The sequence below is a fragment of the Grampus griseus genome, assembly GCF_964374135.1.
Source record: "Grampus griseus genome assembly, chromosome: 16".
Classification (NCBI taxonomy): domain Eukaryota; kingdom Metazoa; phylum Chordata; class Mammalia; order Artiodactyla; family Delphinidae; genus Grampus; species Grampus griseus.
This window is the reverse complement of record NC_139010.1, coordinates 39,598,706-39,620,828: the sequence shown is the minus strand read 5'-3', so window position 1 is coordinate 39,620,828 and position 22,123 is coordinate 39,598,706. Positions and strand designations below refer to the sequence as shown.

Here is a 22,123-nt window from a genome sequence, read left to right as displayed (position 1 = left end):
TTTAAAAGAAGTGATGCTTACAATTCCAAAGTGATTTTATTTAGTCTAAATGTGCAGTTTCTGGAGGCAGTGAGCAGGGTGTGATGGGACTTGGGACACCCCCTCCTGCCGCCAGCAAGGGGCCCAGCACCTGCCTAGGCTCTACTTATGCCCCCGGGGGTAGGCGGACTTGGAGCCCCAGAAGTGAGCCTTGTTCTTCAATTTCCTCTGGATCACCACCAAGACCAAGACAGATCCTGAACCCAGGTGCTCGTCACCCGCCCTTCACCCACGCCACCGCTTCTCCCCCCGGACCCCTGCCAGAACTGGGGAACAGGTCCTTTCCACCTCTGGACCCACTCATGCCCTCCTGGGTGCACTGAGATACACAAAGGACCTCAGGACTTTTCCCACCTTGGGGCCTTTGCACTTGCTGCCCACCCCCCTACCCTCTACGCCCGGCCCAGCCCTTCTAGTACACTTAATTCTCAGCTCAGGGACCCCCTGAGATGGGCCTTTCCTGACCCCCTGTTTAAGTAGCAAGCCCACCCCATCTTTGCGGCAGTCGCCCTGTCTGTGCTCCCTCCCTCCTTGGTTTGCTCCCTCATCCTTTGTCTGACTCCCCCTAGAGGAGAGTAAGCTCCAGGAGGGCAGTGCCTTGCCCTCCCCTTCACCTGTGTGCCCCCTCCACCCCACCCCGGTACCAGGCACACAGTAGGGCCTTGAGGAGTATCTGTTGTCCATTGAAAGAAAGGGCCTCTTTACACATGCTGGCCAGGCCAGGCCCAGCCTGCCTGAGGTCTCCTGCACCAGTGAAGCCCCACAGAGAAGATGGGGTATGGGGAGGGGGGGCATGGAAGAGGGATGTTAAAGCCCCTGGTACCACATGTGACCAATGGTGACTGGGGCATGGGTCCCTACTCCCCTTTTGTCCCTGGGCTGGCAATTCTGATCCACACTTCAGGAGGCTGCACTAACGGTGCCAGCAGGATGGAGGCCCCAGGTCTCCAAACGGTGGCCAGCAGCATCTCACATCCCTGTGGGCTGTCCCTCCTTCCTCATTTTATTTCCTGCCCTGCTTCCCAAGCCCACTGCCTGCACACAACCCTTAGTCTCTGGCTTTGGTTTCGGGGAACCCAGGCTAAGACGCGCAGTGTGAGGGGGAAACATTCTCAGAAGCAACACGAAGTAACAAAAGACAGAAGTTTCCTGCAGTTAATGACAGCTCCTGTTAGCCCGCAGTGCCGCAGTCATTCATTTAACAAATGTCCACACGCCTACCTGGACAGAGTTCTCCGTTAGGTGTTGGGAGAGGTGCAGGAGTGCATCGCAGACCTCAGGAAGGCTTGAAGGGGAGACCCAGGCGGGTGGGAACCTGGCGCTGGAACGATACTGAGGAGAGTCCTGGATGCAAATCAAGGTTCCATCCTTTACTAGATCCTAGGGCTTGGCCTCAGCTTCTCCTGCACGTAGTAGGGGTGGTAATGTGATCAGAACATTGGCTTCCTAGAGTCCCTTGGAGGGGTGCCCCTCTTTACAAGCAGTAGCAGTGGGGATGGTGGTGCTAGTAAAGCTGCGGGGGGGCGTCCTTGTTACGTCTCTGCAGCTGACGTTGTTTGTGACATCGTAGAAATTAACCCCCCAGCACACACTCGTGGAAGAGGTTGAATCTGACTGTGTATAAGGAAGCGAGTGCAGAGCAGGCGCTTCATAAACGTTAGTTCTCTTTTCCTGCCTTAGAATAATGAGTCAAGCTAATGGTCACTGAGCATAAATCACATTTTTTTCCCCCAGTTCAAAGTGCCAGGCCCACCCCTCCTCCCCCATAACCCCCCACCCTGGAACAGTTCAGAACCTGCTCTTCATCTGACAGTTGGCATATTCCATTTTCATATGTTGCTATTTTTAGCTTTTTTTTTTAATACACAGAAGTTTATTTTTAAATGGGCGCGGGTGTGTGTGTAGGGGGGTGGATTACCCTTACAATCAGTGGTGTTTTCCAGTCCTGTTCCGGCTTCCCTGGGAGGTCAGGAGACAAGAGGAGGCCAAGTCAGGCCAGGCCCAGAGCCAGGCAAGCTGAGCTATTGGTGGCCCTGGGGATACAGTTCTCAAAGTGCTGTCTAGCCACCCCACCCCCGACCCCTGACCTCCCCTCTGGAATCCCTCCTGTGCTGAAGTTGCAGGTTTGCATTTGTGATAATGGCTGAAGCCCCTCTCCCCAACCAGTCTGGGACTCTTGGTTTTGTCACTGTTGTGTCTCTAGCACATGGCATAGTGCCTGGCACGTGGTAGATCTTTAATACACATTTTGTGGAAGGGGGAATGGGATAAGGAAGACTGGGAATGGGTGAGGGGGGAAGAGTTAGGGAAGGTGAAGAAGTGGGGTTATTTGAGCTGGGTCTTGATGAATGAGTAGGAGTTTACCAGGTGGACAAAATGAAAAGGCATCCCAAGAAGAGGGAACAGCATGTGCAAAGACAGAGAGGCGTGAAGTACATGGTGTATCCCGGGAACAATAAGTAGGACGGAGTGCCTGCTGGGTCCAGTGAGGTGGGGAGCACTTGGCTGGGCTGGAGAGGTCCCCTCAGCTGATCACGGAGGAGCCCCAGTGGGAAGCAGTGAGCGGGGACATTTCGTGGAGGCAGAGGAGAGAGGCTGTGGTGTGGAATTTTTACCAGGCAAGGTAGAGACCTGCCTCATATTTCAGAGCAGACCCTCTGGCCAGGCCCAAGCATTCCCCAGCTGGCCCCAGCTCTTCCTTCACCTCTGCAATTGTCCCTGTGAGAAAAATCACAGCCCCAGTTTTCCCACAGGGTGCTGCCCCAGGCAAGGTCAACACAGATTCCCTAAAAACCCAAACATCCCCGGAACCACACAAGAAGATTTCCCAGGGAGATGCTGGTTTTGAGAAATGAAACTCCGCTGTGGGGTTGGGCTGGCAGTAGCGGAACTTGGAGTGCAAACCGATTGGAGGACATTTGGGGAATTTTCCTAAATTAAAAGTACTCAAAGCACGGGGCAGGTCTGACTGCTCCAGGGCCAAACCAGGATCTATCACTTCTCTTAACAATGAGAAGCAGCAGTCTTCATTCAAGAAAGTAACCTGTGCCTGTGAGAACACACAGGCAATAACACACAGGCAAGCAGTTCAAAGAGCCTATAGCGGGAAGTAAGCCTCGCATTCCGGAGCCCCTTGCCTCCTCTCCCGAAGGCCCCTGCCTGGGTCCCTGGGTCCTGCTTGTCCTTCCAGAAATGGGCCCGACCACCCGCCGCCGTGTGTCCACATCACTCTCACACAAATGGCAGCGTGTGCTTCACGCTGTATTTTGCTTTTTCCACATAATAATGTATCATCTCATATCACATAGTTCCACCACCTTCTTTTTTTGGATGTACGTCATCTATTTAACCAACACATTATTTATTTAACTTGATGGACAGTCAGGCTGTTCCCTGTTATTCTCGCTGTCTCCTTATGCACATGTGCAAATCTATCTGAAGGGTAAATCCCCTAGGAATGGATTGCTGAGTCATTTAAAATTTTGATAGGTATGTCATGGTCCCCGCGTGGGTTGGAAGAAGAATTTCCAGACACAAAGTATTTTAGACAAGAGTGAGTTTCTGGAGAACAAAGAGCAGAGTTAGTGAGGGGCGCTGCAATTACAGCGGCCGACTTCCTGATAGACCAGGGAGAGCTGACCCCCTTTGTGGGCTAGTAGCCAACTTTTATAGCCTCAAGACAAAGAAAATTCCTGCTGGCAGGATGGCATTAGGTGATTGGTCAGGGTGCTGCAAGGTTGCTACATGGTGATTATTTTGTCTACTACGGAGTCGGGGGCTGTCCGGTTTAGATTAGGAGAGCCCATGGTAGCAGTTGCTATGAGGGCTCTGTTAATTCCGGAGTTTTTGTCCTGTGTCCTTGATGTAGGGTGTCCTTGATGTGGGGCTCCACAAGATATGGTAGTGCCCCCCGATCCGTGGTTTTGCTTTCCGTGGTTTCCTTCTCTGTGGTTTTAGTTACCCGCGGTCAACTGCAGTATGAAAATACATTAAGTGGAAAATTCCAGAAATAATACAAAAGTTTTAGATTGCACACCGCTCTGAGCAGCAGGCTGAAATCTTGTGCCGTCCTGCTCTGTCCCACCAGGAGGTTAATCTTTTTGTCCAGCGGATCCATATATACATATTCCCAGCTACCCGAGTCTGCGTATACTTAGCAGCTCACTCAGTTATCAGACTGTCGAGATATCGCATTCACGTAACTTTTGTTACAGTATATTGTTATAATTGTTCTATTTTATTATTAATTGTTGTTAATCTCTTACTGGGCCTCATTTATCAATTACGCTTTATCGCCAGTATGTATGTATAGAGAAACATTGTCCCTATAGGGTTGGGCACTGCCCGCGGTTTCAGGCATCCGCTGGGATCTTGGAACAAATCTCTCGCGGATATGGGGGGAGGGGCGCTACTCTGTTGTCAGATTATGCAGCGCGAAGGGGTCGTGGGAAAATCAATATTACCAACGTGCTAGGGCTGTCCACTTGCTTCATTGTCCGCCCTGGGCTGGTGCCTCCGGCTGTGAGCCCCACGCCCCTTGGTGAGCTGGTCGCAGGGCTCTGAGCGACTCTCAGGTGCCAGCGTGCCCTCCACCTCCGTTTTCCACTGTGCGCAGCCTGCAGCCCACTGCTCACAAGTGATGTGAGGTTTCTTTCACTTGCCACATTATATTAAATTCTATTTTCATCTAGTGTTTAAAATAGGTAACATGGTTCAAATATCTAAAGGCCAGTGCCCGTCTCCCTACACCCTTTTCCCCTAGCCATCCCCTTTCCTCCCAGAACTGCTGCTCCAACGTCTTTGTCTCCATCCAGAGATATTTTGCACAAGCAAGTATATTTCTGATCTTCCTTCCTCCCTCCCTCCCTTTTTTTGCAAAAATGATAGCGTATTATTCTTCCCTTTACTTTTTTCACTTAACAGTGTCTAGTAGAGAACATTCTGGGTGTAAAGTGCATCCTCATTTTTTTAAATATCTGCAAATCATCACATTTGATGAATGTCTGTTCCTCTTCTCTCCTTGTCATTTGTCTTTTCACTTTTCTTTGCCATGAAAAGTTTTTTTTTTGCATTTTATTTTATTTTTTATACAGTAGGTTCTTTTTAGTTATCTATTTTATACATATTGGTGTATATATGTCAATCCCAATCTCCCAATTCATCCCGCCTTGAAAATATTTTTAACTTTCCTGAAGTGAAATTTTCTTTCATGGGCTCTGGTTTGGGGGTCATATTAAAAAGACCTTTCCTACTTTGAGATTATACAAAATTTCTCCCACAATTGATCCTGGTACTTTTGTGGTTTCATTTTTTAATCTTTAAAATCATTGATACATCATGATTTTTTATTTTGTTGTAAGATGTGCTATAAGGATCCAACTTGATAATTTTTCTCCAGGTGGCTCTCCAATTGTCCCTATTCCATTTATTGAATAATTCCTCTTGTACTCGCCCATTTGAAATAACTCCTTAATTCTGTTCCAGACTCTCAAATGTGTTTTGAGTCTATCTGTTCACGTTATGCAGTACCATGCTGTTTTAATTATTATAGCTGTGTAATTTACTCTGTTTTAATAATTAGTAGGGCTGGTCTGACTTCCTTAGTTTTTTTTTACTAAAATGCATTTGCTATTTTTGCTTATGACTTTTGAATCAACTTGTCTAATTTAAAAAGAAATGCTATTCATACTTTATTGTGTTACACATTATGGTATGCATTTCTATTACTTCTAATTTATAAATAGTGATTTCCGTATATTAATTTTGTGTCTGGTACCTTACTGAACTGTCTTATTGCTTATAATGGTTTTTCAGTTGGTCGACTTAGGTTTTCCACACATATAAATAATAACAACGATAATAATACCACCACACCCTCCCCTCCCACTTTTATAGTTTTATGTTCTCTCTCTAATCTAATCGCACTGGCAGATACTTCCAGGAAAATGTTAAATGACACTGGTGATGGTGGACATGCTTGTTTTGTCATTGGTTTTGATGAGAATGCCCCTAGCATCTCTCCACTAAACACAGTGTTGGGAATTCCCTGGTGGCACAGTGGTTGGAAATCCACCTGCCAGTGCAGGGGACACGAGTTTGAGCCTTGGTCTGGGAAGATCCCACACCACAGAGCAACTAGGCCCGTGTGCCACAACTACTCATCCTGTGCTCCAGAGCCCGCGAACCACAACTGCTGAGCCCACATGCTGCAACTGCTGAGGCCCACGTGCCTAGAGCCTGTGCTCCGCAACAAGAGAAGCCACCTCAATGAGAAGCCCACGCACCGCAGCGAAGAGTGGCCCCCACTCGCCGCAGTTAGAGAAAGCCTGTGCTCAGCAACCCAGACCCAATGCAGCCCCCAAAATAATAATAATAAAAAATAAATTTTAAAAAAATTTAAAAAAATATTTAAACACAGTGTTGGCTTCGGCTACATCTGTGTTGAGGAAGGATCCATCTATCCCTACTTAACGTAGAATCTCAAAATGGATGTTGAATGTTGTCACATGCCTTCCAAGGTTTCTCTTGGACCCGGGCTGCAGGTCCACCAGTGTACACCTCAGCTAGCCCCAGACCTGCCCCTCCCTGGCAGCTCCTGGGGGTGCCGGTGCAGCTCTCAGCTGCCTGGGGGCTCTCGTGTCTGGACTGGGATGCTTTCCGCAGCAGAAAGCAGAAAAGCCCACCTAACAGGCTTAAATCAAAGGAGATGTGTTATTCTCACCGACCGAGAAGCCCTGAGGTAGGCAGCTCCTGGGTCAGCGATTCAGGGTCTCAGTCAAGTTAGCAAGGGCGTGGGCCCCCCTCCTCCCCTGCCCTTCTTGGCCTGTTAGCTTTGCTGGTTGGTCAGCATGGTCACAAGATGACTACCAAACATCCCAGAGACAGGCACGATATGCCGCCTGGATGAAGCGGGGTCTCTTTGTGGGGTCCTTCTTAGAAGTCATGAAGCCTTTCTCAGAAGACCCTCCAGGGACCTCCCCTGTGTCTCAGAGGCTGCATCTTCCAGTCTTAGCCTGTAAAGTATAAATGTTTTTCATTTCTTTAAAAATCTCCTTAATGGCTCGTAAGCGCTCATTTTCTAGTGGCTACATATGACTCCATCTGGTTTATGTGCGCACTCTCCTAAGTCGTTCCCCTGTTTTGGCCATTACGTGGCTTCTGACGTTGTACTGGGTTCAGCTGTTGCCCACCCACTGGGGCGTTTTGAGCCCCCAAACACTCCGGGTGAGGCTGTGGCCAGTGCCTTTCTCAGCCCAATTAGAATTTCACTTCTGGTTCCAGCTCATCAAGAGGTGTGGTTGAAAGCTCAGAGTCGGTCCCCAGAACCCTGTAAATGAGAGGGCGGGGGCCATGGGGAGGCTACAGGGAGTGCACTGCGTGCTGACTGCTTGGGGGAGAGGACTCTAACTCTCTGCCCGAGACTGGGGGAGATGGGTGCACTTTTTCAAGGTGTCAGCAATTTCCTTGACGGCTCTGGCCCTGGGGGAGGGGGCCAGTGAGGCTGTTAATGTGGAATATCTAGGGGCGCTGCAGACAGCCGGGCACCCAGGACACTGTTCAGGAGTTTCACTATTTGAGACAAAAGAAGTCTTTTCAGCCAGCTCAGCCCCAGGAAGAGAGAGGCCAACATAAGGTTTTCACGTGCCCCAGTGTAGTGACGTGGGGTGCAGTCTGTGCCGGGACAGGGGTCTCTGCTTGTCCGGTCCTGCTTGAGTGAGCTTTCTCCCTTCTTTACCAGATCCTGTCTTGCTTCTCAGAAAACAGAGCCCCAGGGGCCCAGGTAGATATTATGTGCGTGAAGCTTTGCGCAGGTTGAGGACCTGCCCTGGGGTTTACATCCTTTTTCCTCCAGGCACAGTACAGCAACCCTAAGGGACAGACTCCAGAGAGCCCTAAAGGAACCATAGGGACCTGAAGTCTCTGTTTCTCTCAGCCCGTCGCCTCCCCTCCTGACGTTCTGCCCTCCAGGTCTCCCAGCTCCCGGGCCATCTCGCCTCCCCAGTGACAGACGGTGACAGAGCTGGGGCACCTACTGCAGTGCTGTGCTGGGGATGGAGCAGGGTGGGGAGGGTGAGTATTTATGAGACTCTGGGCCCTGCAGTCACCATGAGAACAGGAATGCACTGTGATTTAGTTCCCTTGGCAGGAGCATCTGACAGGCAGGGCAGGTGGACTGCAGATGCCGGACGACCTGGGCTTCGTTCCTGTGTTTCCAGCAGTCCTCTTCCGTATCCTTTTCCCTGGGGTGCCTTCTTTCCCTACGTGCTCAGAGGTATTTTGTGGCACACATGTAGGCCGCAAGACAAGCCTTCCCATACTTTCTTAGAGTCCCCGTGTCAGGTGACTGCTCAGCGCCCCCTTTACTCTCCCCTCCCCCTTCCCTTCTCTCCTTTCTCTCTCTGCATTTATGACAATAAAAAAGCCATCCAGAAATGCAGAGGGGGGTCGTCAGCCTCCTCACATTCCCGGCTGAGGGCTGTGGCAGTGGAGGGCACACAGATGACATCCTGTCCCTTTTTGCCCTGTTCTATTTTAATAAGATACTAGGTCCAGACCACATGCAAGGGGGTGATTGTCTAAGAGTGTGAATACAGTACTAGGAAGCAGGGTTCACTGGGGGCCACCTTGGAGGCTGCCCAGCACAGGGATGGAGCCAGGAGGACAGACTACAGCCAGACTGCCTGGGTTCAGATCCAAGACAGGTTGTGAGTGGCCAGCACTTTAGGAGACCAGTTGGCAAGTAATTTCCCCTTGCTGACCAGTTGGGAAGCGCCACTGTAATTAGTCGTGTGACCTCAGCCAAATTACTCAGCCTCCCCCAGCCTCTGTTTTCACATCTGTAAAATGGGTATCATAATCGTATCACCTTATAGGGTTGTCCTGAGGATATGGAGCTGAGATATGCAAAGCTCTTAAAACGGTACCAAGCATGTGGTAAACACCCAATAAAACTTGAGTGTTTTATTAAGAGAGATTGCCTGTCACTTGCACAGAGCCCCCCATGTGTCCCCACAGTGACCACTACCAATCACTGAACTCCTGTCCCTTTCCAGGCACTGGACTAGTCCCTGGGGATTCCAGGAGGCCAAGGGAGGCAAGGTCTGCTTTCATGAAACTTACATGCCTTTAGCAGAGACACAATAAACAAATATACAAATAAACAAGCTAATTTTCCGCTGTGCTATATTCTATAGAGAACAGAGTGGGAGAGTCATTGGGCAGGAGGGGCAGTTACTTGACAAATGTTCTCACCCAGGGAAGTTTTCTCTAAGTGATGTTTGAGGTAAGGTCTGAAGGTGTGAGGGCGCCAGGTCTGAAGGTGAGAGGGGGCCAGCTCTGCAAGGAGCTGGGGGAACAACATTCCAAGAACCTGAAAGTGCAGAGATTCTAGTTGGAAGAGGGTGAGCTTGAGGAAGAGAAAGGGACCCAGGATGGCTGATGGCATTAAGGGTGGATAAGTAGGAGGAGATGTGATCAGGGGACCTGGACGCCCAGCGTCACATCAGAGTTGGATTTTTATTCCAGGAACATTAGGCCCTCCAAGGAGTTGGATGTGCTTTGCTCTTAGGTGACTGCTTTTCCTTGTTGAAGGGATGGGTGGACTGATGGACCGATGGATAGATGTACGGGAGGGATGGGCAGATAAACAGGTGGCATCAACACAAGCGCAGCCTCGCTCCCTGTGCTCTCTCACCAGAGTCTGGTGCCTGCTGCCTGCCTCAACCCTTTAGGATGGTATCTTCAGGGCTGCCTGTGGTCCAGGCTTTTGACACTGTGCCCTGGGAGGACTGAGTGATGTAGGAGAAGCAACCAGGCTGGGCAAGGGGGCTGTCTCAGGCTCTTTGTCTCTGGGATCAGGGATACACCATAAGGGTGGAGCTGATTTAATGAAAAGAATCCCAAACTGCTAAATCCAAATCCTGCTGTGCCATTTCCCATCCAGGTGGCCCTGGGCCACTGGGAGCTCCAGCTGCCCTGTCGTAACACAGGCATGGTGATGGTTACAGAGGGTATGACAGCACTTAGGAAGCATGTGCAGGCGTCGTGTCCAGCTCCTGGCTTCCTTGTCTCATTCAGTCCTCACCAGAATCTCACAAGTTAGGTCCAGTTATTTTGCTGATGAAGAAATGGAAATGTAGAAACATTATGTGGCCAGTAAGCCCTTACATTTTATCAACCTTCTCCCATGTATTCATTTAATCTCCACCAACCAGGTGAGGTAGGCTCCTCTTGGAGAGGAGGACCCAGAGGCACAAAGCTGGTGGCGCTGGGAGTCCAGCCCCGTGCTCTCGGTAGAATATAGGGGAGGGAGTGTGCAAGGTGGCAGGCGCTTGGGACCTGCCTTGCGATTTCCACTGTAGGAAACCCAGGCAGGCCATGCACCAGCCCCAGCACCAGCTGGAGGGCCCCGCAGGAACCCGCTGTTCCTCCTCGCCCCGCCCCACCCAGGTCAGTCCCGGCTTTGGGGCACTGAGAAGTACAGAAGTTCCCCAGGAGAGACAAAACGTGTCTGGTCCCCAGCCCACGGGCAGAGTGCACAGGCAGCCAGGAGGCGGCTGCAACCCGGAGCCGCCAGCACCTCGTCTGCCTGGCATCTGTCCCTGGCCTGAGTGAGCTTGGCTGCCCCTCCTGCCACCAGAGCCCCGCCAGTTCTTGCACCATGCCTTTCTGCCCTGCCAGGCATCTGAAGAGGAGCAGGCAGCTGCCCAGGGGTAAGTGAACAGCCAGGGTCAAGAGCAGGCTGCAGGGACACCAGACTGGGGGATGGTTAACCCTCAAAGGGCAAGTGGCATTCGGTGGCTCCAAGCAAAAGAAGTTGAGTGAAGAAGAGTCAACAGGGGTACGTGGGAAGCTCGGGCCTCTGCTCAAGTTCAGCCCAGTGCAGCGTGGCAGGCATGCACGGGGAAGGCCAACCTTGGAGACACTGCAGAAAAGCCCAGCCGGCAACTAGGCATTGCCCAGAGCTGGCCACACACACACACACACACACACACACACACACACACACAGTCTCTGGATGTCTGGGGATAGTGGGCTCTCCCCTTCCCCTCCAGCGCTAGCCTGGGCTGTCTGAAAGCTGTCCAGTCCTGCAGCCAACAGCTACATATGGCAACTGAGCACTTGAAGTGTGGCCAGTCCAGACATATTCTTAGTACAGACTACACCCTAGATTTTGAAGACTTAGTACAAAAAGGATATAAATATAATATCTCAATAGTTTCTGACTATGTGTTGAAATGAATGACACTATTTTGGATGTATTGGGATAAACAAAATATATCATTTAACATAAGTTCACCGGCTTCATTTTACTTTTTTTTTTTTTTGCGGTACGCGGGCCTCTCACTGCTGCGGCCTCTCCCGTTGCGGAGCACAGGCTCCAGACGCGCAGGCTCAGCGGCCATGGCTCACAGGCCCAGCCGCTTCGCGGCATGTGGGATCTTCCCGGACCGGGGCACGAACCCGTGTCCCCTGCATCGGCAGGCGGACTCCCAACCACTGCGCCACCAGGGAAGCCCCATTTTACTTTTTTAATGTAGCTACTAAAACATTTGAAATTATCCATGTGGCTTGCATTGTATTTTCATTGGATTACACTGCTCTGGACAGCTGCATCCCCATGCTTGGCCTTCACCCCTGGAAATCCAGGTGTTGGAGGCCTCCCTGGAGCTCCCTGCTCCCCTGGGCAGCCTGTAGAATGATGGTGGGCCCTGTGACACATCATACATTGCAGCTGCTGTCACCTTTAAATAGTGGTTTCTTTTGATTTTTGAACATTTTCCATAAATCCTGGGCTTATTAGGTATCATTTGATTAATTACATCAGAATGACAACTTTTTGACCTGAATGTCATAGAAGAAGTTCCATGGGCTATAGTGGTTTACAAAATGGTTTCACAGATATCACTTATTCTTTTTTCCTTTCATTATGAAAATTCTTATACAGAAAAGTTGAAAGGTAGGAGTTTTTGTCCTGGAACCCTTGCCAGGATCTGCTGCATTTTGGAGTCACCTCCTCTCCCCCAAATCCCTTGGATTGGTGGAAAGAGAAACTCAAAAGCAAGTTCTTAAATCCAGGAGCCCAGAGGGGAATAAAGCCCAGCTGGGAAGAAGAAAAGCTGGGCTGGGACCTGGCTGGGTCATGTAGGGGCCGGTCCCCTTAAACAAGCCACAGGCTGAAGTAGTGAGCACAGAGTGGGGTCAAGGTTAGGAATCAGGCTGCCTGGAGTCCTAGTTCACTGCTCTTACTGCGTGGACATGTTTCTAAACATCTCTGGACTTCAGTTACCTTTCCTTTCCTTTAAATGGGAATAATGACAGCACTTCCCATCAGCTTGTTAACATCATGTCTGCCTCAGAGTGGGTGCTCTGTGTGTGCCAGTCACCTTGGTTCTGCTATCGCTATTCTTCCATTCATCACAGATTCCGTGCACACCCTCCCCATGCCAGGCACTGCTCAGTGTGCTGGAGTTGCTTATAAAACAGACAGAATGGGGGCAGGCTGAAAATAGTGTAAATAATCATGTCATATAAACACATAAAATATGTGTACTGGATTGTTATAAGTGCTATGGAAAGATTAAGGCAGGGAAGGGGCCCAGGTTGCAGTGGGTGATGTGGATTGAGGTTTCAGTAAGGGTGGTCAGGAAGGATTCCCAAAGAAGGTGACACTTGAGGGAAGACCTGAAGGAGGTAAGGGAGCATGTCATGGCAGTGTCTGGAAGAATGGCTTTCCAAGCAAGAACAAGGGCAAAGGAGAAGCAAGTGCAAAGACCCTGGGGCAGAGGCGTGCCCAGCTGTCTGCGGAATGACAAAGAGCAAGGCAGAGAGCAGCAGTGAGGCCAGAGGAGTAGCCGGCAAGAGGTCAGGAGGCCTGGAAGATCACCGCACGGACTTTGCTGAGAGGGGGGCCACTGCGGGATTTTGAGCAGAGGTACGTGAGCTAGTTTGGGGCTTAACTGGGTCACTGTGCTGCCATATTGAGAACAGGCAGTGGGGGGCAAGGTAGGGAGCCTAGAGACCATGCCAGTAAGCCAGAGGAGAAATGAAGGTGGCTCGGACCAGGTGGGCCAGTGAAACATGGTCAGATTTTGAATATGTTTTGAAGGAAGAGCCAGTAGAATTTGCTGATAGGAATGGATATGAGACAGAGTGGAGCTGAGGATGTGTCTGGTTTCCACTTGAGTAACTAGAAGGTGGAGTTGCCCTCACTCGAGAAGGGAAGGGGTGGCAGATCTGGAGATGGATTTTGTAGCTGGTAAGTGGGAGATGGCTGGAGACATCTCAGTGGAGCTGTTGGGTGAGGGCACAGAGGGGTCTGGAGGGCAGGGAGCAGTGAACCTGGAAGTCATCTGCATAGGGACGGCAGTTAAAGCTCTCAGACTGGATGAGCTCACCAGGGGACATTATGGGTCAGTATGGGGACAAGGGGAGGGAAAAGGCCTAGTGACTCCAAACTTTCTGCTTTGGGCACCTGGTTGCCCAGCACTAAGATAGGAGCACAAGAGGAAGCTGGTGTGATGGGTGAGGTAGTGATGATTTGCAGACAAGCCATGTTGTGCCTGTGGGATGTCCCACACCGGTAGAATCATAAAGTCATTTAGACTCATAGGAAGTAAAGATCTTATTGCTCTTTATCAATGCTTCTCAACTGGGAGCAGCTTTGCCCCCCAAGGAACATTTGGCAACATGTGGAGACATTTTTGATTGTCAGACCTGAGAGGGAGGGAGAGGCTGCTACCGGCATCCCGTGGGTAGAGGCCAGGGGTGCTGCTAAACGCCCTGCTGTGCACAGGTCAGCCGCTGCCACCCTAGTGTGGAATTATCTGGCCCAAAACGTCATTAGTGCCGAGGTGGAGAAACTCTGCTCCATACTGGATTTAACTGAGTGTGATAATAAACGTGAACATTTAGAGAGTGCTTGTTAGTTGCAAGGTGCTAAGCTAAGGGACTAGCTCATTTCATTCTCCCAAAAAGGTAGACATTCTCACCTTACACCTGTGTGCCTGACATTTGGGGGAAGTTAAGTCCCTGCGCTCCACCTGGTGGATCTGAGCATTCACCCGGGTCTGGCTCTCAGCACTGTTCAGGAGGGCCTCAAACAAAGGGGTATGTGGCAGGATAGGTGGAAACACAAGAAAAGGGAAAAACCAGAAACAGTAACAAGAGGCCCTCATCCTTCATGATGCATTTCTTCCTGAAATGTTTGCTGTTAGAATTTTTTTTTCCTTAACTAAAGCTAATACTAATCTTTTCTAAGTAACAGAGGACAAGGTAAGCGTACACAATTGAATGCTATAGAAAATCCCAATGTTGGCTTTGATGACCTATCTATTTTATCTTCCTTGCATTCCCCTCCACTAACATAGAGGAGGTTTTCTACTGCAAAAAGAACGAGTTTATAGTTGAAAAAACCTGGATTTAAGTCCTGGCCCCTCCATTTGTTTGTTTGTGAGCTAAATGTTTAACTTCTCTGAGCCTCAGTTTCTTCATCTGTAAAATGGAGTCAGTAGCACTCCTTCCCACGGTGTTTATGAGGATTAAATGTGACTGTGTGTGTTAACTGTCTTGCACAGTGGTTTACGTATAGTGGGCCCTTAGAAGCGGTTGCAGGACTTTCCCTTCTGGATAAGATCGGTGGACCGATGTACTATCCCACCTAAAACAACCCCCACCAAACAAGGACAAATAATATGAAACAATGTTTTTCAAGGTACTAGACATTAGGCAGTGAAGGACTGTGACACCCCACCCTCACCCCAGCAAGAGATGGGAAACAAATGAGGCAAGCCCTACACATGCCCTAGCTTACTGGCTTGAGAAAGTTTTCAGGCGTGATGCAGGAAGGGGAAACCCAGGTGGAGTCCAGTGGACTCCACGAGTTAAAGAGACAGCTGGGGAGACCAAAGCATCTTGAGTTTTCAGGATAGAATACCAAGGAGGAAAGTGCTACTCAAAGAGAAAACCCCCTTGGGAGCTCATCACCACATGCACATGAGGACATTACCTGAGGCTGAGGAAAGAACCACTGGAAAGGGTTAGAGGCAACACTGACCACTCTGACACAGGGCAGGAAATAGTGCCTATTTCCATTGGACTCCTGGGGCATTGCATAGCATACACAGAAGGGTTTTCTCTCAGCAGTGGGGAGTTATTAGCTCTATACTGAGAACTCTGGACCCACCAAATAAATCTTAGAAACAAAATCTGTAAGAACAAGTAGACAGGAAGTCAGTAAGAATATGGAAAATTTAAAAAAAAGAAAACTCAACAACTAGACCTAATTTATAGAACACTCCACCCAACCACAGCAGAGTAATTTTTCTCAGTGCAAACAGAATGCTTAGCAAGATAGACCGTATTCTAATCCCAAAACAAGTCTTAATAAATTTAAAAGGATTCGAATCATACAACATATCTTCTCTGAACACAATGGAATTAAATTAGAAATCAATAATAGATTTCTGGAAAATCCCCCAAACTTGGAAATAACACATTTCTAAATAACTCATAGGTCAAAGAAAAAATCCAAAGGGTAAGACATTTTGAGCTGAATAAAAACGAAAAAACAATATACAAGGGTTGTACATGCCTCTAAAGCAGTACTTAGGGGGGAAACTATAGCACTAAACACTGTAAGAAACTAGAAAAATGAGAGCAAATTAAACACAGAGTAAACAGATGAAGAGAAATAATAAAGACCAGAGTGTAAATTAATGAGATACAAGTTGGCAAACTACCACCTGTGGGCTGGCTCCCTCTTTTTGTAGACAAGTGTTTGCACAGACACAGCCCTGCTCTTTCACTTACGTACTGTCTATGGCTGCTTTCTAGCTACAACAGCAGCGTAGGTAGTTTTGGCAGAGACCATATGGCCCGAAAACCTAACATATTCACTATCTAGCCCTTTAAAAGTTTGCTAATCAGAAAAACAAAGAAAAAGACATAAAGTCAGTAAAACAAAACGCTCTTTTTTGAGATTAATAAAATCAGTAAGCCTCTAGCAGGACTGATCAGGGGAAAAAAGAAAAGACACAAATCGCCAATAATATAAATGAGTGAGGTGACATCACTACCAAATACTAAAAGGATAATAAGGGAAATATTATGAGCAACTTTTTGTCAATAGAAACAACAACTTAGATGAAACAGACAAATTCCTTGCAAGACACACACTACAAAGCTCACTCAAGAAGAAATAGGTGTATATGTTATAGAAATTTAATTTATTAAAAAACCTTCCCACAAGGAAAAGTCCAGGTCTAGGGGGCTTCATTGGTGAATTCTATCAAATATTTAAAAAAAAAAAATAGTAACTCTACACAAACTCTTCCAAAAATATTGAAACAGAGGGAATACTTACCAGCTTATTCTGTGAGGCCAGCATTACCCTGATACCAAAATCAGACAGACATAAGAAAAGAAAATGGCATACCAATATCCTTCATGAATATAGATGAAAAATTCTAAACAAAATTTTAGTAAATTGAACCCAACAATAATAAAAAGGATAATACATCATGACCAATTGGAATTTCAGGAATGAAAAGCTAGTTTAACATTTGAAAATCTCTCAGTGTGATTCATCATAATAGCAAACTAAAAAAAAAAAATGTGATCTCTCAATAGATACAGAAAAAAGCATTTGACAAAACCCCAATATCCATTTCTGATTAAAAAAAATACTCTCGGGCTTCCCCGGTGGTGCAGTGGTTGGGAGTCCGCCTGCCGATGCAGGGGACGCGGGTTCGTGCCCTGGTCCGGGAGGATCCCACATGCCGCAGAGCGGCTGGGCCCGTGAGCCATGGCCACTGAGCCTGCGCGTCCGGAGCCTGTGCTCCGCAACGGGAGAGGCCACAACAGTGAGAGGCCCGCGTACCGCAAAAAAAACAAAACAAAACAAAAACCTCTCAGCAAACTGGAAATAGAAGAGAACTTCCTCGGGCTGAGAAAGGACATCAACAAAAAACCTACAATAGGTATACTTAATGGTGAAAAGTTGAATGCTTTTGCTATAAGATCAAGAACAAGATAAGGATGTCCACTCTCACCACTTCTATTCAACATCCTATTTGAGGCTCTAGTCAGCGCGATTTGACAAGAATCAGAAATAAAAGGCACCCAGATTGGAAAGGAAGAAGTAAAACTGTCTTTATTCGCAGATAGCACGATCACCTGTGTAGGTGCACTGGCAAGTCAGTGGGGAAAGGATCGTCTGTTCAACAAATGGTGCTGGAACAACTGGACATCCATGTATAAAAGGATGAACTCCAATCCATACCTTGCACCATATACAAAAACTAACTCATAGACCTAAATGTAAACCCTAAAACCATGAAACTTCTAGAAGAAAATCTAGGAGAAAACTTATGACCTGGGTTAAGCAAAGATTGTTTAGATACAAAACCAGAAAAAATTGATAAGTTGAGCTTCATCCAAGTTAAAAACTTCTGCTCTTGGAAACGCACTGTTCACAGAATGAAAAGAAAACACACAGACTGGGAGAGATATTTGCACAGCATATATCTGATAAAGAACTTGTATCCAGAAGATGTAAAGAACTCTCAAAACTCAATAATGAAAAATGAACAACCTCTTTTAAAAATGGACAAAAGATTTCAACAGATATTTCACCAAAGAAGGCACATGGATGGCAATTAAATACGTAAGAAGATGTGCAGCATCATTAGTCATTTGGAAAATGCAAATTCATACACAGTGCTCTATTCCTACACACCCATTAGAATGGCTAAAAGTAAAGAGACCGGCCATACCAAGTGTTGGTGAGGAACTGGAAGAACTGGAACCCTCATACACTGCTGGTGGCAACATTAAGTGGTGCAATCACTTTGGAGAACAGTTTGTGGCAGTTTCTCAAAAAGTTAAATATACATATATACAAATATACATAAATAAACATACATACATGAAAAGTACTTGAAAAGTTAAACACACAGGCTTAGAGCAGGACCCTGGGCGGGGGCACAGCTGGACATGAGAGCATCTGTCAACCTCTGGGCAAGGTGGATCCAGGTTTCGTAAATGAAGCTTCTGTGACGTGGGTGGCCCTCTTTAGGAAAAAGAATTGAAAAAAATGAGAAATTCCAGTTAGATACAAACCTGAGTATTCATTTAGGACAAACAAGTAACCACAACAAATTCTTAGAGCCATCCATCTCCAGGTCCCTTCCTTCTGAGTCATCTGGAGATGTTTTTCCAGAAAAGCATACATGGAAAAGCTTCCTGGCAACACCTGGCTTCCCTTCCCCACATGGGACACTCGGCCACCCCAGGCCTCATGGTCCACGTTGAGTGGGACCCTAAAGATGCAGAGCCGCTGTCCCCTTCTCAGTGGCGGCGCCCTTGCCCCGTGAATGACCATGCAGCTGCCCCAGCTGTGGGTACAGTCTTTGTTTTCCATCGGCCTGCACTGTCTCTTGGGCTTCAGGCTCTGCTCTCTCAAGCTCCCTTCCTCTCCACCTCTCCACCGCTGCAGTGCTGCTGCCCAGTTGCTGCCTGGACCCAAAGGAGCTGGGCTAGTGTGTGTATATTGCGGGTCTCAAAAGGCATCCTAGGACCCTGGCACACCACTCTCCTGAGCTTTGGGCCCCGTGGGCCCCTCCAGCCTGCTTTCCCGCTACCCAGCTTCCAGGCCTCACTTGTGGCACTCCCCCAGCAAGGATGCACCTCATGCTGTGCTCCAGCCCTCAGAGCTGTCCCCTCGGTTTCCCTAGTCCTCAGCGGCCTTGCTGTGACCACTGTCAGCCTGACCCCAGCAGGTCGCCTCGTTCATGGGGAATGGGGGGAGCAGGGGGTGGGGTCCCAGCCCCAGCCCAGAGCTGGGGACTTTGAATCCCTGGCTCTGCCACGTATTAGCTGTGTGAATTCAGACAAGTTCCTTAATCACTCTGTGCTTCAGTTTCCTTGTCTGTCAAATGCAGATAGTAATAGTACCTCGCTCAGAGGCATTGTGAAGATGAAAGAATCCTAGGAGGGCAGGCGAGTCTGTCAGCTTTGTTAACTGGAAGAATCAGGCACCGCTCTAGTTCACTGGAAGGCAGGTACCAAGAGCTCAGTAAGCACTTAACTCCTGTCTGGTCTCTGTCACTGGGCTGCAGGCCCCAGCAAGGGTCAGCCTGGTCTCACAGTTCTCCTGTCATCCCAGCCCCTTGGGAACACGGATCTCTGCGACTCACCCCACCAGCAGATAAGCCCGGTTAGCTTATAGTGACATAGGTGACATATAGCACGTAGTGACATTTAGCTGTGCATTTCAGATGTGTGAAGTTGATTTAAATAAAATACATAGCGAAGCTCCTCTGGCATCCAAACTTCTCTGAGCTGGTGTCACATCTGCATGCTTTTTCCTACGAGTACCCCAGGATGATTTTAATGCTGTGGAGAAATAACAAAGAAGACAAAGGGAGAAGAAGAAACCCAAGAGGGCCCCAAAGCCAGATGTGTGACGTGGGATGTGGGAAGGGGGTGGCCTGCCAGTATAGAACCAAAAAGCACAGCTGTTGCTGAGTGGTTTTTGGAGAGACGACCTTCTCACACCCCAGGGAATGAAAGCCAGCTGTGGTCGGGACTGGAGAGAGCCCTACGGGGGAGGCCCCCCGTGTCCTCCGGGGTCCCTGCAGTAAGCCTGTTCTCCCTGTCTTGCAGGTGGTGCCGGGGAGCGGGAGAAGGTGCCGGCCAACCCCGAGGCGCTCCTGCTCATGGCCAGCTCCCAGCGGGACATGGAGGACTGGGTGCAGGCCATCCGCCGGGTCATCTGGGCCCCGTTCGGCGGAGGTACGGCCCGTAGCGCGCATGCTCACCCTCTAGAACCCTTGCCTCCAGGTAATCACGCCCCTCCGCCCTGCTCTGAGCCTGCAAGATCCCTCTCGCTCAGGTAGCGCTGGCTGAGTCCCACGCTTCCTACTGCAGACAGGCAGTGTCGTCCTCTTCTGCTGGCCCTCAGGGGTCACCCCTCGGTGGACTAAGCAGGTCCTCGCAGGGGAGATTTGGACCACTTTTCAAAAACATGCCCTCCTCCGACTGGATAGCCCTGGGGCTTGTGTGTCCTTGCCTCCCTGTGTCCAGACCCTGCTGCATGCTGGGTGTGTATGGGTGGTCTACACTTAGGCCAGAAGTGGACACTCAGGGTCATATCGGAGGGCGAGGTACCGTGTCCTTCCCTCTGATGCGGCTTGTGGCCCCTGCATGGCTCTCTGTCCCTGACCTGAAGACAAAGGTTGCCGTTTACTCACCTGCTCCTTTATTCTACACTTTTATTGGGTGCCTAAAATGTATGGAGTGGTATTCCAGGTGCTAAGAATTCAGTGGGAAACCAAAGAGAGGGTGCTTCTGCCCTCCCCGCCCCCTCCATTGTCCTGGGGGACACAAGCGATAGGCAAGTAAAGGTGACTCGCGACGTCTAGTAGGGAGAAACGCAGGGAGCAAAGTAGAGCCAAGTGGAGGATGGAGGGGGCACTGTGTCAGGTGTTGTTCATTAAGCCAACTTAATGACGTCACCAGGAGATCCAGGGGATGCTGGGGAGAGCGTGCAGGCAGAGGGACCAGCGAGTGCAAACGCCCTGGGTTGGGAAAGGGCCATGGAAACACAAGGACCCTCAGGAAGGCCAGAGGGTCTGAGGGAGTGAGGACAGGAGGATGGAGGACCTGAGGCCTTGGGGACATAGTGGGGCTTCCAGATCTTCTAAATTGATGGGGCACCAGGGAGGGCTCTGAGCAGGAGACAGACACAACTTGATTTATATTTATAAGAAGAGTCATCTGGCTGCCGTGTGACGGGTGGGTCACAGAGACAAGAGCGGCTGAAGCAGGCTGGGACAGTTGTTGGACCTGAGTGTGGGGCCTGGGCGCGTGTGGGAGTGGAGGAGACCGTGGAGAGCGGTCAGCTGAGACGTGTTCTGAAGGTGGGGCTGCAGGGTTTGCTGATGGTCTGGACATGGGGCGCAGGAGAAAGGAACGCCGCCGCCCAGCTGTGCAGGTGCTGTCTCTGTAGGTCGGTGTCCCTGCGCAGTCATCCTGAAAAGGGCTTTTAGAAAGGTTCACCATGTCAGCTGGGCTGGGGTCACCAGCCCCCAGCTAACTGTGGAGACAGGGGCCTTTGGGCCAGCTGTGTTCTGACCACATGAACCGTGGACATCCTCTCTCTCCATGTTTCACAGTGTTTGCTGCACCATCCAGGCAGGGGCAGAAGCTCACCTTTGGGGGCTTCTTCAATGGCTCCACTGTTAGCCATGGCCTCCCTGCCCCCTGGTGATCACAGCACCTTTGACCCACAGCCCCAATTTAATGGCCTGGGAAACCCAAGCCCACCCAGGAACTTCTGCAGCCTCCACGGGCTTCCTTTGGTGCAAAGTGGTTGAAAGTGACCCAATGGCACAGAATAGAGCCCAGACACCCATGCCTCTGGACTTGGATTTATGACAGGTAGCACCTCGGAGCACCAGGGAAAGGAGAACATTGCCATGGTCTTGGCTAGCAAGAGACTCTTTAAATGAGTTACAAAAAGCACCAAGTATTCAGCAAGAATACAATGGAGAAATAAACACAATTCATTCTTACAACAGAAAACTCTACAGCAGTGAGAATGAATGAACTACAGCTCTACCCAACAGCATGCATGAATCCTAAAAACATACCGTGAGACTAGGGCAGCCCAAGAACATGCTGTGATTCTATTTACATAAAGTCGAAAATAGGGCAGAAGGAAACCATGTTATTTATGGGTAAATAATTAGGCAGCAAAAATATAAAGAAAAGCAAAGAAATGAATGCCATAAAGGTCAGGATAGCAGGCCTAGTTACACAGGTGCTCATTTTATAATACTCTGCATCTCTGTGCATAGGTGCTTTAAATACTTTTTGAATGTCTGCATACTTCACTACATAAAAAATCAAAAGCTAAATAAAACAAAGAAAGGAGAGAAACTAAAGGTCAAAGAGGCTAAGTAATTTGCCCAAGATGACACAGCTAGTCAGGAGCAGAGCTGAGAAACAGAGGTACATGTTCTGACCCCAAAGGCTGTGTCTTGTCCCAGCCCATCCAGGGCACTGTCACGTCACATGTGGT

General features: G+C 49.1%; 1 protein-coding gene across 2 annotated transcripts in view; it reads left to right on the top strand.

Moving 5' to 3' along the window:
* The window catches only part of ARHGAP22 (Rho GTPase activating protein 22), a 203,285-nt gene that overhangs the window by 129,008 nt on the left and 52,154 nt on the right, over window positions 1-22,123 (top strand). For both annotated transcript variants that reach the window (XM_082673079.1, XM_082673080.1), the window contains exon 4: window positions 19,705-19,833. In XM_082673079.1, the coding sequence (XP_082529205.1) occupies window positions 19,705-19,833 (129 nt within the window). The remainder of the gene's footprint in view (window positions 1-19,704; window positions 19,834-22,123) is intronic.